This window comes from Entelurus aequoreus, linkage group LG21 (genome assembly GCF_033978785.1).
Source record: "Entelurus aequoreus isolate RoL-2023_Sb linkage group LG21, RoL_Eaeq_v1.1, whole genome shotgun sequence".
Lineage (NCBI taxonomy): Eukaryota > Metazoa > Chordata > Actinopteri > Syngnathiformes > Syngnathidae > Entelurus > Entelurus aequoreus.
This window is the reverse complement of record NC_084751.1, coordinates 33,480,654-33,498,723: the sequence shown is the minus strand read 5'-3', so window position 1 is coordinate 33,498,723 and position 18,070 is coordinate 33,480,654. Positions and strand designations below refer to the sequence as shown.

Sequence of the window (18,070 nt, the reverse complement as noted above, 5' to 3'; positions counted from 1 at the left end):
AGAAAGTGGGGATTGAACCCCAGTAACCAGCGACCCTCCGATTGCTGTCACGGCCACTCTACCAACTTTGCCACGCCGTCATTCCTGAACCTTTCTCTAGTAACAGCATTCCATGATTAATATCAATAAATGAACATTAATAATAAGTGACAGAAAAATAAGCACACGTATGACTGAGGAGTCATAGTGTAACTTTGTGTGGTGTTTGAGTTGTCCGACTTTTTGTGTGGCCATAAATGCACCAGTGGCTTAGTGGTATGCGTGTCGTTGACGAACACCGTTAGGGCCGCTTGTTGTCACTGTCACTCAAAGTTGCATTTCAAAATTACACAGAATAAATGTGTTTATTTTGTTTAGAATTCAGATGGCTTTGATTTGGTGTGCGGCTTATATTTGCTGTGCGGCGCACAGTGTGCGCAGAGGACGCTTGAGCAGTGCGCAATTGCGCAGGCGCGCACCTTAGAGGGAACGTTGCTCACAGGGCACGGAGGAGGCGTCAGTGCGATACAGTTCGCGTATCGGTCACGTGACCAAAGCAGCTCATGATCGGTCACGTGACTTTCTAAAAGCGATACGCACACCGACACAGGGTATCGCTCTATGAGCTCGACGCATGCGCCGATGCATCTGTGTTGCTGGACCCATCACTAGAGGACGCTAAAGGCAGTGCCATCACGGTACGCCCTCAATATTGTTGTCCGGGTGAAAATCGGGAGAAATTCGGGAGAATGGTTGCCCCGGGAGATTTTCGGGAGGGGCACTGAAATTCGGGAGTCTTCCGGAAAAATCGGGAGGGTTAGCAAGTATGACATACATATATGCTAAAAGTTTTAAGTGTTGTACGAGCATACAAATGTTTTAAATTTGATTTTTCTCTAAGGTTATATTTCTCCTCTTTTTTTGAGAAGAATAGCTGTACATTCTTGGGTAGCAGGTTATAGTTTGCTTAGTGCATCCTTTTAGCTGTTTGCAAATGCACCAAATCTTTGAATTTCAATAGTTGTGATTTAATAAATAAAGGGTTTGTATGTAACAATCTAAATGTTACTTTATCACTGCACCTTAAAGGCCTACTGAAACCCACTACTACCGACCACGCAGTCTGATAGTTTATATATCAATGATGAAATCTTAACATTGCAACATATGCCAATACCGCCGGGTTAACTTATAAAGTGCAATTTTAAATTTCCCGCTAAACTTCCGGTTGAAAATGTCTATGTATGATGACGTACGTATGCGCGTGACGTCAATAGTTAAACGGAAGTATTCGGACACCATTGAATCCAATACAAAAAAGCTCTGTTTTCATCTCAAAATTCCACAGTATTCTGGACATTTGTGTTGGTGAATCTTTTGCAATTTGTTTAATGAACAATGAAGACTGCAAAGAAGAAAGTTGTAGGTGGGATCGGTGTATTAGCGGCTGGCTGTAGCAACACAACCAGGAGGACTTTGACTTGGATAGCAGACGCGCTATCCGACGCTAGCCGCCGACCGCACGGATGATCGGGTGAAGTCCTTCGTCCTTCCGTCGATCGCTGGAACGCAGGTGAGCACGGGTGTTGATGAGTAGATGAGGGATGGCGTAGGTGGAGCGCTAATGTTTTTTATCATAGCTCTGTGAGGTCCCGTTGCTAAGTTAGCTTTAATGGCGTCGTTAGCAACAGCATTGTTAAGCTTCACCAGGCTGGAAAGCATTAATTTACATGTCCATGGTTTAATAGTATTGTTGATTTTCTGTCTATCCTTCCAGTCAGGGGTTTATTTATTTTGTTTCTATCTGCATTTAAGCATGATGCTATCACGTTAGCTCCGTAGCTAAAGAGCATCGCCGATGTATTGTCGTGGAGATAAAAGTCACTGTGAATGTCCATTTCGCGTTCTCGACTCTCATTTTCAAGAGGATATAGTATCCGAGGTAGTTTAAAATACAAATCCGTGATCCACAATAGAAAAAGGAGAGAGTGTGGAATCCAATGAGCCAGCTTGTACCTAAGTTACGGTCAGAGCGAACAAAGATATGTCCTGCACTACACTCTAGTCCTTCACTCTCACGTTCCTAATCCACAAATCTTTCATCCTGGCTCAAATTAATGGGGTAATCGTCGCTTTCTCGGTCCGAATCGCTTTCGCTGCTGGTGTAAACAATGGGGAAATGTGAGGAGCCTTTCAACCTGTGACGTCACGTTACTTTCGGTACAGGCAAGGCTTTTTTTTATCAGCGACCAAAAGTTGCGAACTTTATCGTCGTGTTCTCTACTAAATCCTTTCAGCAAAAATATGGCAATATCGCAAAATGATCAAGTATGACACATAGAATGGATCTGCTATCCCCGTTTAAATAAAAAAACAATCATTTCAGTAGGCCTTTAACCGTAATCTGAACACGAAAGTGATGCACCACCCACCTCTAGAACGACGCGCGCAGCAGGCGTTTGCTGCAGGGATGTCGTCTCTTCTCACTGTGAATTAATGAATACATTAATGAGCCCGTTGGGGTGACATGCTTTCTTGTGTACCGAAAATTGCAGACTCGTACTTCGCGGCAATCTTTGTTGTTTGCCAAAAAATGTTTTGTGTTTGTGAATGAGTGTATACAATATAACTGCTAAGAGGTACGTATAACTATTGTTGATGGCAAAAGATGTGTTGAAAAGAGTATATGTGTATGCTTGTGTCCACTGAAATACTATGCAAATTGTAAAGCTAAGCTAACGAATACACTGTGTTCCCACACCAGGGCTAATTAATTTATTAGACTGTGATGAATGTTTTTTTTTCCCCCCAATATGTGTGTTAAGTTAAGTTAAAGTTAAAGTACCTGTGATTGTCACACACACATGAGGTGTGACGAAATTATTCTCTGCATTTGACCCATCACCCTTGCTCACCCCCTGGGATGTGAGGGGAGCAGTGAGCAGCAGATGTTGAAGTTAAAGCCACACTAAGTAATTGATGGGTACTCAGAAAGAGTCTAAAATGCTTTATGTTCATTTCAATAGGGATAAATACACATGAATATAGGAAAATGTAGTTTAAAATAGATTTAGTCTAGCTAAAGTAATTACAATAACAACAGTTTCGGTACTATTGTAATATGGGTTTACAGTGCAAGTATAATATGTTTGTATTGTAATACTGTAAAAGAGAAAGTTAGTTTGTGATTAAGGGCTATTTAAGTAAGTGTTTGATTGATTGATTGATATATAATGGTGTTAATTGTATATTTTATTCAAATAGTTTAATATGCAAAGCTTCAGCATATTAATAAAAAAGTGGACTGTTACAAAATCATGCTGATTGTCAAATATGTTAGATAATATAACACGTGATAGTTCTACCTCAACTGAAAGTTTTTGTTATTCTGTAAATGTAATGTGTTGCTCAAGGTAATATTATTGACATGGTGCTGGGATACACATGATTTCAGCCTTTCAAAGCTCCTCTTTAACCACCGATTTTTGACCTCGGTATTTGTCCAATCCTAGTTACGGCCCTGATCGTGTACAAACTTTTTCTAAATTATGGACTAATGTCAAGGCTGGAACCCATTATTCATTTTTACATTGTTTCTTATTGAGAAATTTTCTTCAATATGTGATTTTTATTTATTTACAAACCCTGTTCAAGAACCAATTAAGTTTATAAATCAAAGTTCCACTGTGTTTGTGTGATGTTTGGTGAGCCAAATGAAATAACGTTGACGTGGCCCACAGGCCGTATATTGAGGGCTTCTGATGTAGTTGATACATTTTGTGATTAAACTGCAATATTTTTGTTCCTGCTGCAGGTTTTTGTCCACAGAGACTTCAGCGTAGTTCGAGACAAAGCCATGTCATTGATACAGACTGCTTTCACTCTACTGGACCAGGAGTTCCAGAAACTGGATCGGTACATTAGTTCACTTTACAAAATTCCATAACAGAATTTAAGAAAAGTATTGAATTCAGAAAAAAAAGTGTTTTACCCGCATTCATAACTTTAAACTAAAAACCACATAAAGTATTTTTAATTGACTTGTATGGTTTCCGAATTCTGTACTTTTATAGCTGCTGACCGAATTATACCCATCCAACGAGTCTCAATTCACATAAAATCAAATGATACCATAGTTCGATACAATTGTTGCATGTGATGTCATGTCAAGGGGCAGGTTCAAACACTTAACAGGTAAACAGGTGTAATTGTAGCAGACTCCCTCTAAGTAAAGCAAGCATGCCTAATAGAAAGCACATAAAGTAAAGGCTCCACTTTTCAAGATGTAACCCGGTGCAGAATAATTCTGGTTTTGCTTACTGACCTCGAAGCAATTTTATTTGGTACATGGTGTAATGATAAGTGTGACCAGTAGATGGCAGTCAAACATAAGAGATACATGTAGAATGCAATATGATGGCAATATGACTCAAGTAAACAACACCAACATGTGCTGTTCCATTGAAAATACAGAACATTACACAGAGCGCTCAAAAATCTATCAAAATGTTTTAGTACGACTTTGGTAAGCTATGAAACTGATGGATTGTCTGCGCATTTGGGATCTGCATAAATCCTGAAAAATTGCGCGCCTCCGGCTTTGTAGTCCGTGGCGACGCCGTAGTCGATAAGCTTCTTCTTTTTCTCTATCTTCTTGTTATGGGACATTCATCTTCCACTGTTGCCATTTCTAATATAAAGTAGTGTAAAGTTCTTACTTATATCTGTCAGTAAACTTGCCATGAAAACGCTAAAACATACCGGTGTAGTGAGTTTACATTATTCACCCAAGGAACTTTAGTTATTAGAGAGTTCCGGTCGGACGGTTTTTCACGGGACACATTTCCGGCGGATAAGGAGATGCTGCTCGGTTATTGATTTAAGTAAAGTCTGAATGTCATTAAAACAGTTAGCTCCATCTTTTGACACTTCTTCCACTCCCGTCCTTGCACGCTACACCGCTACAACAAAGATGACGGGGAGAAGACGCTGCCGAAGGTGAGCCACGTAAATAAGACCGCCAACAAAACGGCGCATCCTGAAGCGACTGTCAGAAAGCGGCTTGAAGATGATCTGTAAAACATAATCTATGCAACATTTTGACCAAAGAACCACCATTACATGTTATATAGACCACAAGGAAGTGTTTTACATTTAGAAAAAAATTATAACAATATGACTCCTTTAATACGCCCTATATATGAAAAAAGATCGAAAATAGACCATACATCGGCAGTCCGCCTTATAATCCGATGCGCCCAATGGTCCGGAAAATACGGTACATGCTTCCAATTAGCGATTTTTCAGGACTATTTCAACACGTCCTCATCTGGTAATGGCAAATACAATTAAGATGCACATTACAATCGGTTCAGCAGGGCTCAGTACACTAAGTACTTTACTTACAGTATAAACACTGTGAGACAAAAGACAAGACTGGTATACATTCAACTTAATGGCAAAGACTACTTCCTGACTATGACAACACAGCTACAACAAACTGAAATGAATGCACACTTGAAAATGATACTCACAAGTGTAAGATCCATCCATCCATTTTCTACCGCTTGTCCCTTTTGGGGTTGCCGGGGGTGCTGGAGCCTATCTCAGCTGCATTCGGGCAGAAGGCGGGGTACACCCTGGACAAGTCGCCACCTCATCGCAGCAAGTGTAAGATATACCATAAAACAACTGGACAGCACAGTTATTATCAGCTCACTGTTTAATTTCACATAGAAAATAATATTATTCAACAAATTAACATTTACGTGTTACACAAAAGTATCGAAAATCGGTACCGATATCCATGCTGGGAATTGGTTTTCTGAACTAAAGAGCGCACTGGAATTTAAGCCGCACCCACTAAGTTTTAAAATAAAACTTACTATATATTAGCCACAGCGGACTATAAGACTATAAGCCTCAGAAGAGAATGTTCTTCATGTGATGTCAGTTTTTGTGAATGATTTCTCGCCACTGGTCATCCAAGCCTCCCAAACACCTCGGAGTGTCGCTTTAATCTGTTATATGGTAAACTTTCCAAAACAAGCAATCGTTATTTCAAATGAAAAAATGTTCCCAGGCACTCACCTGAGCACTCCGTCAGCCATTATTCAATTAGTCTTTCTATCATCTACCCTTTTTTGTCATCTTTAAAGACTATGTCTCTTGGGAGTTTTTCTTTTGGCATGGTCACTCGTTTATAAATCACCATTGGTGAAGCTTTTGACCGGATGATGTGCAGCTCAAAACACAAATGTCACACTCTTGTGACTGTTTTGGACTTGTGTTGTTTTTTCCTGTTTGTGTGGTGTTTCAGTTCCTGTCCAGTACCTTTACCTTTGTAGTTTCATTTCCCCTGTCTGGCCACTGAGTGCTGGCTCCCACATCCATTCTTGATTGGCAACCGGGACATACCTGTACCCGCTTGCCGCTTGTTTTGTTTGGGGGGGGGGGGGGGGGGGGGGGGGGGTATTCTGTCTATCTTGCGTCTATCTTGGTTTTTGCTAGGGATGTCCGATAATATCGGCAGTCTGATATTACAATGTAGTATCGGAAATTATCGGGATCGGTTTCTTAATTATCGGTATCGGTTTCAAAAAGTAAAATGTATTACTTTTTAAAACGCCACTGTGTACACGGACGTAGGGAGAAGTACAGAGCGCCAATAAACCTTAAAGGCACTTCCTTTGCGTGCCGGCCCAATCACATAATATCTACGGGTTTTCACACCCACAAGTGAATGCAATGCATACTTGGTCAACAGCCATACAGGTCACACTGAGGGTGACCGTATAAACAACTTTAACACTGTTACAAATATGCACCACACTGTGAACCCACACCAAACAAGAATGACAAACACATTTCGGGAGAACATCCGCACCGTAGCACAACATAAACACAACAGAACAAATACCCAGAACCCCTTGCAGCACTAACTCTTCCGGGACGCAACAATATACACCCCCCGCTACCCCCCCCCCACCACCTCAACCCCGCCTCCCCCAACCCCGCCCACCTCAACCTCCTCATGCTCTCTCAGGGAGAGCATGTCCCAAATTCCAAGCTGCTGTTTTGAGGTATGTTAAAAAAAAAAATCACTTTGTGACTTCAATAATAAATATGGCAGTGCCATGTTGGCATTTTTTTCCCATAACTTGAGTTGATTTTTTTTGGAAAACCTTGTTACATTGTTTAATGAATTCAGCGGGGCATCACAACAAAATTAGGCATAATAATGTGTTAATTCCACGACTGTATATATCAGTATCGATTGATATCGGAATCGGTAATTAAGAGTTAGACAATATCGGAAATCGGCAAAAAAGCCATTATCGGACATCTCTAGTTTTTGCACTTCCTGATGCCCCCTGATGGCCGTTACCGAAGAAAAATCCTTAGATTAGCCGCATGGCTGTAGAACCAGCAAAAAGTAGGAAAAAATTAAGCGGTTTATAGTCCGGAAAATACAGTAATTAATACCTATTATGCTGTATACGACTGATCAACCAACAATGTTTTTTGGTAATTTTTTTTTTGTATAATAAATTGATTAGCCATAAGTTCATTATATTACTAATATTTGAATTGATATTTGCAGGGAGAAGACAACGTTGTTCAAATCTGCTGCTGCTCTTCAAATAGAGAGAGAAGCCATGGAGAAACAGAAGCAGCAACATCAACAGGTTCATTATTTACTACATGTTCTCCATTACTTGAGATGTCCCAGTCTAATACTGATATGGGATAGACATGGGTTATCAGTCAGCTATCAGCAAAAAAAACAAAAAACAAAAACAAGAATCGAATGATATTGGCTTTAGTGTAAAATGTGGGATAGAAGCTCCTCCAAAAACAAATTACCATTTCATTTCAAAAGCATATTAGGTTAGTGTTTTTCATTCTTACCATTGTTCCGAGTCATTTAACTTGGTCAAGCCTTTTCTAACATTCCACATTACAAATAAAAGTATGTACCATATTTTTCGTACTAAAAGGCGCACTTAAAATTCTTTAATTTTCCCAAAACTTGACAGCGCGCCTCATAACCCGGTGTGCCTAATGTACGGAATAATTTTGGTTGTGCTTACCGACCTCAAAGTAATTTTATTTGGTACATTGTGAAATGATAACTGTGACCAGTAGATGGCAGTCACACATAAGAGATATATGTACACTGCAATATGACTCGAGTAAACAACACCAACATTTAATATGTTCCATTGAATATATAGAACATTACACATGGCGCTCAAAAGTCTATCAAAATGTTTTAGTATGACTTTGGTAAGCTATGAAGCCGCACCGCTTAATGGATTGTACTATGCTTCAACATACGAGTATTATTATGGTGTGTGTATAAGGTAAGACATAATATCTGGCGTTTTGTTTAGCAAAAATATAAATATATATAGCAACTTTTCTTACCTTCTGGTACCTGCTGATCTGTATTTGGGATCTGCATGAGTCCTGAAAATGTGCGCACTTCCGCCTTTGTAGTCTGTGCCGACACCGTAGTTGATAAGCTTCTTCTTTTTCTCTATTTTCTTGTTATGGGACATTCATCCTCCGCTGTTGTCATTTCTAATATAAAGTAGTGTAAAGTTCTTACTTATATCTGTCAGTAAACACGCCATGAAAGCGCTAAAACATACCGGTATAGTGAGTTTATATTATTCACCCAAGGAACTTTAGCTATTAGAGAGTTCCGGTCGGACGGTTTTCAAAGGACCCATTTCCGGCGTTTTTGTTGCACTAGTGAGCCACGGATGAGGAGATGCTGCTCCGTTATTGATTGAACTAAAGTCTGAATGTCATTAAAACAGTTAGCTCCATCTTTTGACACTTCTTCCACTCCCGTCCTTGCACGCTACACCGCTACAACAAAGATGACGGGGAGAAGATGCTGCCGAAGGTGAGCCACGTAAATAAGACCGCCCACAAAACGGCGCATCCTGAAGCGACTGTCAGAAAGGGGCTTGAAGATGGTCTGTAAAACTTAAGTTATGCGACATTTTGACCAAATAACCACCATTACATGTTTTGTGACCACAAGGAAGTGTTTTCAATTTAGAATTGTTTTTTTTAATATGACTTCTTAAATGCGCCCTATAATCCAGTGCACCTTTTGTATGAAAATAGACCTGACTAGACCCGCTCATCGGCAGTGCGCCTTATAATCTGGTGCGCCCTATAGTCCGGAAAATATGGTGTTAGGATTCGTGCTGATATTGTATTAATATCGGTATCGGACAATATTCAAGGCTTCTATATCTGTATTGTATCAGAAGTAAAAAATAGGCCTAATATATTCAACTATAGTGCTCTATCAGTGTGTGTGTGTGTGTGTGTGTGTGTGTGTGTGTGTGTGTGTGTGTGTGTGTGTGTGTGTGTGTGTGTGTGTGTGTGTGTGTGTGTATGTGTGTGCCTCAGGAGTTGCAGGAAATGCTGGAAAAACATCGCTCTCAAAATGAAACATGGCTTAGAGCCAGAGCTGAAGAGAACGACCAAGAGCGGAGGGAGCTCTACAGATTGCGGGTCAATGAACACAAACACACACACACACAAATTGTCCTATGACTTTTTGGTCTAGACTTGCTCATGGTAGTTCCGCAAATGGCCCCTTGGTCCAGATTTGAACGTGCAATTTTATATCAACCACAACTTATATTATTTAGCTTGTTAGCTTCCTTTCTGGCGAGCAAAGGATGGTAATTAAAGAAACAAGGGAAGTGTTATGGAACTCCGCACGTTACCATAACATACTCCGGGGTCAAGTTGTTATGGGAGACGCACCACATCCTGTCAGTAAGATAAGAGTTAAACCAAGAAAAGGCTAAGTCTGACATACCAATACATATTTTGATATGTTCTAATAGAATGTTATGATCAGCGGTATCGAAAGCAGTGCTGATATCAAGTCGCAGCAACACAGGTAATGCATCAGCATCCTTAGTTAGCAACTGATCATTAGTCATTTTTGTAAGGGCTGTCTCATGATTTTCCCTAAAACTGGACTTGAAAGGGTTCACAAAGATTGTCAGACACTTTTTCGAGGAAAAGTTTGCATTCATGCTGTTATTGGGCAGCCAAAAGATGGAGCTGGACATTTAATAGGCATTTGGAAAAATGACCCCCAGTGCCTGATTGGCCACAGAAAAATGGACTCAGCCCGTTGATATGTTCAGAAAAGATGGACTTGCGGAGACGTTTGGCTGCCACAAAGCTGTCTCGTTTTGTGGGCGGTCTTATTTACGTGGCTCCATTTCTACCATATATGGATAATCCGCTGACATTACCAGTGGGACGTCTGAAATGGGGCAAATTCCAAACAGCTCCTTTGGAGGAAGTATAAAGGAAAGTAAGGTTGTTTTATTAAGTTAAGTTCAAGTTAAAGTACCAATGATTGTCACACACACACTAGTTGTGGTGAAATTTGTCCTCTGCATTTGACCCATCCCCTTGTTCACCCCCTGGGAGGTGAGGGGAGCAGTGGGCAGCAGCAGTGCCGCACCCGGGAATCATTTTTGGTGATTTAACCCCCAATTCCAACCCTTGATGCTGAGTGCCAAGCAGGGAGGTAATGGGTCCCATTTTTATAGTCGTTGGTATGACTCGGCCGGGGTTTGAACTCACAACCTACCGATCTCAGGGCGGACACTCTAACCACTAGGCCATTGAGTAGGATTAATATCTTTGTGATGCCTCCATGGTTTGATTTCACATTTTCTCAAATACAAAACAGCAGGTACCAATAGATAAGGAATGTTGGTTTTGCATAGTAGAGCCCTAAAATGCTGGAGTGTCTAAAGTGGGACTGAACAGATTTCTGAACCGCTATCAACATCTGTCCAGGCAATGCTAAGTGGAGATGAACTCTGTTCATGCACTTCATCTTTAACATAATCAGCTCCACATGACATTGGTGAGCCTTGTGAGCGATGTGGAATGACTAACGCAGGGTTCAGAGAGTATGGGGCATTGGACCACCTGATTTTGGCGGTCTGCTCCCTGTATGACCAGTGCCAGAGCTTGGTTCGCATTGCTGGCAATAAGTCGTACCCCTTTCCAGTAAGGGTTATAATCAGCCAGGGCTGTCCTTTGTCGCAGATTTTGTTCATAACTTATGTGGACCAAATTTCTAGACACATTTAGGGTGTTGAGGAGATCCGGTTTGTTGGCTGTAGGACTGGATCTCTGCTTTTTGCAGATGATGTGGTCCTACTGGCTCCATCGGGCCGTGATCTTCAGCTCTCACTGGATCGGTTTGCAGCCAAATCTGAACAACTGGGATGAGAATCAGCACCTCCAAGTCCCGAGTCCATATGGTTCTCCAATGGAAAAAGGGATCTTGCCCCAAGTAGAGGAGTTTAAGTACTTGGATCATGAGTTTGACTTGCATCTGCAGTGATGCGGACCCTGCATCGGTCCTTTGTGGTGAAGAGGGAGCTGAGCCGGAAGGCAAAGCTCCTAATTTACCATTTGATCTACAGTAAATTCCTATACTCACCTATGGTCATCAGTTTTGGGTAGTGACTGTTAGGACAAGATTGTGGATACAAGCGGCTGAAATAAGTTTCTTCTGCAGGGTGGCAGGGCTCTACCTTTAGAGATAGGGTTAGAAACTCTGTCATTCTGGAGGAACTCACAGTAAAGTCGCTGCTCCTCCACATCATAATAAGCCGGAAGAGGGGGATCGGGCACCTGGTTATGCCCCCTGGACAACCGGGGCTCGGGGAAAACCCAGGATACGATGCAGAGATTATGTCTCTCAGCTGGCCGAGGAACTCCATGTGATCCCCTGGGAGAAGCTGGTCGAGGAAGCCTAGGAGAGGGAGGGTCTGGGCTTCTATGCTTAAACTGCTGCGCTCGTGACTCGTCTTCAGATAAGCGGGAAGATGCAACCCATGTGGATTATTTCAATCCAAATATAATAGTAGCCTGCTCAGTGGCTTTGTGGTTAGAGTGTCCGCCCTGATATTGGTAGGTCGTGAGTTCAAACCCCGGCCGAGTCATACCAAAGACTATAACATTGGGACCCATTACCTCCCTGCTTGGCACTCAGCATCAAGGGTTGCAATTGGGGGTTAAATCACCAAAATGATTCCCGAGCGCGGCCACCGCTGCTGCTCACTGCTCCCCTCACAGCCCAGGGGGTTGAACAAGGGGATGGGTCAAATGCAGAGGGTAATTTCACCACACCTAGTGTGTGTGTGACTATCAGTGGTATTTTAACTTTAACTTTAATTGGTGTACTCAGGGGGTTCATCATAAAAACTATGTCACTGTCCAAAATATATGTGTAGACACACCCGTAAATGGTGTTTACTATTATTACAGGAGGAGGTGCTGCATGAGCAAGAGAGGATGAAGGAGGAGCACGTCAGAATCCAAAAACGCAGTGAAAATCTTCTGTCAGTTATGCAACAATTCAAAGGAATGTAAACATGACATAGTTATAGGTTGACCAAGAGGTACTAAAAGGACAATACAAGACCAAAGTATGTAGACACTTTTAATTAGGAGTGATGTGTTACTGTGTGTGTTTTCATATTTGTCTGTATTGTAAAGCAGAATAGAGATACCGTATTTTTCAGACTATAAGGCACAATTAAAAGCCTTTCATTTTCTCAAAAATCGACAGTGCGCCTTATAACCCGATAAGCCTAATGTACGGAATAATTCTGGTTTTCTTACCGACCTCGCAGCTATTTTAATTGGTACATGATGTCATGATAAGTATAACCAGTAGATGGCAGTCATACATAAGAGATGCATGTAGACTGCAAGATGATGTCAGTAAACAACGCCAATACTTTAAATGTTCCATTGAGAATATAGAACATTACACACGTCGCTCCAAAATCTGTCAAAATGTTTTAGTACGACTTTGGTTAGGTATGAAGCCATACCGCTTGATGGAATGTCAACATACAAGTATTATTATGGTGTGTGTACAATGACAGCAAATTGGCCCCCATTAGCAGACATATTATCAAGTGTTTTGTTTAGCAATGTTATGCAAAACCAACTTTTTTTACCTTCTGATACCTGCTGATGTCTACAGTATTTGGGATTTGCATAAATCCTCAAAATTTGCGCGCGTCCGTCACTGGAGTCCGTGGCGACACCGTAGACGATAAGCTTCTTCTTTTTCTCTATCTTCTTGTTAGGGGGCATTCAGCTGTTGCCATTTCTAATATAAAGTAGCATAAAGTTCTAACTTATAGCTGTCATTACACTCGCTATGAAAGCGCTAAAAACCACCGGTGTAGTGAGTTTACATTATTCACCCAAGGAACTTTAGTTATTATCAGAGAGTTCCGGTTGGACGGTTTTTCACAGGACACATTTCCGGCATTGTTATTGCACTAGTGAGCCACGGATGAGGAGATGCTGCTCTGTTATTGATTTAAGTAAAGTCTGAATGTCATTAAAACAGTTAGCTCCATCTTTTGACACTTCTTCCACTCCCGTCCTTGCACGCTACACCGCTACAACAAAGATGACGGGGAGTAGATGCTGCCGAAGGTGAGCCACGTAAATAAGATCGCCCACAAAACGGCGCATCCGGAAGCGACCGTCAGAAAGCGGCTTGAAGATGATCTGTAAAACATAATCTATGCAACATTTTGACCAAAGAACCACCATTACATGTTATGTAGACCAGTGTTTTTCAACCACTGTGCCGCGGCACACTAGTGTGCCGTGAGATACAGTCTGGCGTGCCGTGGGAGATTATCTATAGTTTCACCTATTTGGGTTAAAGATATTTTTTGCAAACCAGTAATTATAGTCTGCAAATGATGTGTTGTTGTTGAGTGTCGGTGCTGTCTGGAGGGCGGCACAGAAACCGTGTAATACTCTTCCATATCAGTAGGTGGCAGCCGGTAGCTAATTGCTTTGTAGATGTCAGGAACAGCGGGAGGCAGCGTGCAGGTAAAAAGGTGTCTAATGCTTAAACAAAAAATAAACAAAAGGTGAGTGCCCCTAAGAAAAGGCCTTAAAGCTTAGGGATGGCTATGCAGAACTAAACTAAAACTGAACTGGCTACGAAGTAAACAAAAACAGAATGCTGGACGACAGCAAAGACTTACTGTGGAGCAAAGACGGCGTCCACAAAGTACATCCGAACATGACATGACAATCAACAATGTCCCCACAAAGAAGGATAACAACAACTGAAATATTCTTGATTGCTAAAACAAAGTAGATGCGGGAAATATCGCTCAAAGAAAGACATGAAACTGCTACAGGGAAATAGCAAAAGAAGAGGAAAAGCCACCAAAAGAGGAATGCAAGACAAGAACTAAAACACTACACAGGAAAACAGCAAAAAACTAAAAATAAGTCAGGGCGTGATGTGACAGGTACACCTACTTTGAGACAAGAGCTATAATGATGCACTCTTGGTTATGGTTTAAGTTCATATCCAACAATTGCGTTGAGTTCAACCGAGTTTCGTTTTTTAATGATTTCTGCTGGTGGTGTGCCTCCGGGTTTTTTTCAACGCCAAAAATGTGCCTCAGCTCAAAAAAGGTTGAAAAACACTGATGTAGACCACAAGGAAACGTTTTAAATTTAGGAAAAAAAATGCGCCTTATCATCCAGTGCACCTTTTGTATGAAAATAGACCTGAATAGACTCGCTCATCGGCAGTATGTCTTTTAATCCGGTGCGCCCTCTGATCCGGAAAATACAGTGCATATTTACAAAGTCAACATTTTGATTATTGTGTGCTTTTTCAATACACACTATTGGCCTGATCTACTAAAGGTTTGTGTTGACTAAAATACGTGGAAACGTGCAAAGCTGATCTATTATACTTGCACATTGCATCTCTATAGTGAGCAGAATAAGGAGTGCAATTCATTTAGCGTGTCGGTCTTCATGAATGTGCAGAATGTATGCCGATCATCTGAACGGCCACAATGCTGGGAAAAGATGCAAATATAATTATTTAGCACACGCAGTTCAATTTATCAAGAATAAAACTCAACTGCGAGCACTGTCTTTGATTGGCAAGTTTGAAAAGTATGTGCAAACTGACCCAATTACACACACGGCTGTGAGAAAGGAGGCTATTGCGCAGTATGCTTGTCAGCCTATATGAACTGTCAAAAATAGAAGTATAAGACATTGTCTAATCATCAATATCATTTTAAAATTTCATAGCTGCTGGATGACTTAAGGGGCTGATCAAAACACATTTAATTGGTGCGTTTTGTATCTGATACTGTTCTCTTTTTGATGACGTTCTTTTTTTCATGTAGAAGATATATTAATGACATGTCTCCTATATGTGAAAAAACGTATTCTTCTTCACATTCGCATTCTGCAAAAAGAAAAGTCTATGCACTGCTTCTAAAATGCCCATACAATATGGTAGATGTCTGCTATGGAGGTTAATTTGTATCTTTATTATGAAAGCTTTGTTTTTGACACTGAATTTATGTAACTTAATTTTTTGCGTTTGAATTTTGTGAGCTAATCAAATTATTCTGACAATTTCATTATAAAAAATGTTAGCAAAATATGTGTTTTAAAATTCAGTGTATAATACAGTATAAAAAAAAAGTGTTTTAAAATTAAGTGTATGAAAAATTCAGTGTATAAAAATTTGCTGATTCAAAACACAACACTCACTTAAGGTAAATTAAGATTTCAACGCAGCCTGCTGGATGTTTGCAAACTATAGAAACGGTTATAATCTGCACTTTTGAGTAACGTACGATTACTACGGTAACCCTAGGAAGTACGTCACAGCAGTTCAATGCAGACATGGCAGGAAGCACAGTGGGAGAGGTTTGTTTACAAAGCAACAAGCCTAACACACAAGTTTGACGGTCTGTCATGTAACGTCCTGTTATGTCTCCTTCGTTTGTGTTTATTTTCTGTGTAGCGCTCTTTCCCTTCACCTGCCACTGTATAGCAGCCTGGCCACACCTGGTCGTGGTTGTCTATCAGCTAGCTTCTACAAATGCCTGCCTCGCCCTTTCGTCACGGCTCAAGGATTGTTTCTGTTACTGTTAGCTGCATGCTGTGTGCATGACTGCTCGTTCTGTGTTGAATATCATTAAATGCTTGTCTTACCTGCACGTCATTCTCCTGTCTCCTGCATCTTGGGGTCACGACTACCACAGCCATGCGAGTACGTGACAGAATCCTTGAGCCAGAAAGGGACCTCGCGGAGACGCCTGTTGGCGACATGTAGCCAACGTTTGGGACCGCACATTTCTTGGAGGATATTGTGGGGACTGCCAAACACCAAGATGCTGAGAAGGCTTCTGTTCTCAAGAAAAAGGGGTTTATTTAACAAAGGCGGTGGAGGAGGGAAGAAATGTAGTCAACTTAAAGGCCTACTGAAATGCAATTTTCTTATATAAACGGGGATAAGAGGTCCATTCTATGTGTCATACTAGATCATTTCGCGATATTGCCATATTTTTGCTGAAAGGATTTAGTAGAGAACATCGACGATAAAGTTTGCAACTTTTGGTCGCTGATAAAAAAGCCTTGCCTGTACCGGAAGTAGCGTGACGTCACGGGTTGTGAAGCTCCTCACATCTGCACATTGTTTACAATCATGGCCACCAGCAGCGAGAGTGATTCGGACCAAGAAAGCGACGATTTCCCCATTAATTTGAGCGAGGATGAAAGATTTGTGGATGAGGAAAGTGAGAGTGAAGGACTAGAGGGCAGTGGAAGCGATTCAGATAGGGAAGATGCTGTGAGAGGCGGGTGGGACCTGATATTCAGCTGGGAATGACTAAAACAGTAAATAAACACAAGACATATATATACTCTATTAGCCACAACACAACCAGGCTTATATTTAATATGCCACAAATTAATCCCGCATAACAAACACCTCCCCCCTCCCGTCCATATAACCCGCCAATACAAATCAAACACCCGCATAACACACTCAATCCCACAGCCCAAAGTACCGTTCACCTACGCAAAGTTCATACAACACATATATTTCCCCAAAGTCCCCAAAGTTACGTACGTGACATGCACATAGCGGCACGCACGTACGGGCAAGCGATCAAATGTTTGGAAGCCGCAGCTGCGTACTCACGTCCAACTCAAAGTCCTCCTGGTAAGAGTCTCTGTTGTCCCAGTTCTCCACAGGCCAATGGTAAAGCTTGACTGTCATCTTTCGGGAATGTAAACAATGAAACACCGGCTACGTGTTTGTGTTGCTGCAGCCGGCCGCTAATACACCGCTTCCCACCTACAGCTTTCTTCTTTGCTGTCTCCATTGTTCATTAAAGAAATTGCAAAATATTCACCAACACAGATGTCCAGAATACTGTGGAATTTTGCGATGAAAACAGACGACTTAATAGCTGGCCACAATGGTGTCCCAAAATGCGTGACGTCACGCGCAAACGTCATCATACCGAGACGTTTTCAGCAGGATATTTCGCGGGAAATTTAAAATTGCACTTTACTAATCTAACCCGGCCGTATTGGCATGTGTTGCAATGTTAAGATTTTATCATTGATATATAAACTATCAGACTGCATGGTCGGTAGTAGTGGGTTTCAGTAGGCCTTTAAATCATCCTCCCGGTCAGTGTTCTTTTCATCAGGCATTTCATTGCACTAGTTTGGTCCAACACTGGTTGCCTGATAACAGACAAAGCATCAATTAGTCCACACGGTATATACATCAAGCATTCTGTTAGAAAGAAGGTGGAGTGTGCAACTTACCACTCGACAGCGTCCTATGCAGAGGTACAGTGAGCCCAGGTTCAAGCCGCTGCATTTATGGCCCAGGCTGATCAGAACCCAGGTGTCCTCCATTGGTGATTAAACACAGCTGTTATCATCTCGAGCTGATTGAGGAGGACTGCAGGTATGTACAGCCCCTCAACCACTCTGCCTAGGGCCACATGTCTGCTGGGCTGAACCTGGGCACACCTCTTACCTCCAATAGGACGCTGGTCAGCCCGGCCCCATAGCGACAATCCACAATATGAAGGCAAATGGATGGATGGATGGATGGATGGTTTGTGCCGTTCCAACCCACCGCAAGCTCACCCCTTCTCCCTTTCGGCACGGCCGCCGCCTACTTTGC

General features: G+C 41.7%; 1 protein-coding gene across 1 annotated transcript in view; it reads left to right on the top strand.

The window, feature by feature from the left end:
• Positions 1 to 12,470, top strand: part of zmp:0000001301 (uncharacterized) — a 45,080-nt gene extending 32,610 nt beyond the window's left edge. Inside the window, exons 15-18 of the mRNA XM_062032059.1 lie at positions 3,794 to 3,894; positions 7,583 to 7,667; positions 9,415 to 9,519; positions 12,322 to 12,470. Coding sequence (XP_061888043.1) covers positions 3,794 to 3,894; positions 7,583 to 7,667; positions 9,415 to 9,519; positions 12,322 to 12,426 — 396 coding nt within the window. The 3' untranslated portion in view covers positions 12,427 to 12,470. The remainder of the gene's footprint in view (positions 1 to 3,793; positions 3,895 to 7,582; positions 7,668 to 9,414; positions 9,520 to 12,321) is intronic.
• The last annotated feature ends 5,600 nt before the right edge of the window (positions 12,471 to 18,070 follow it).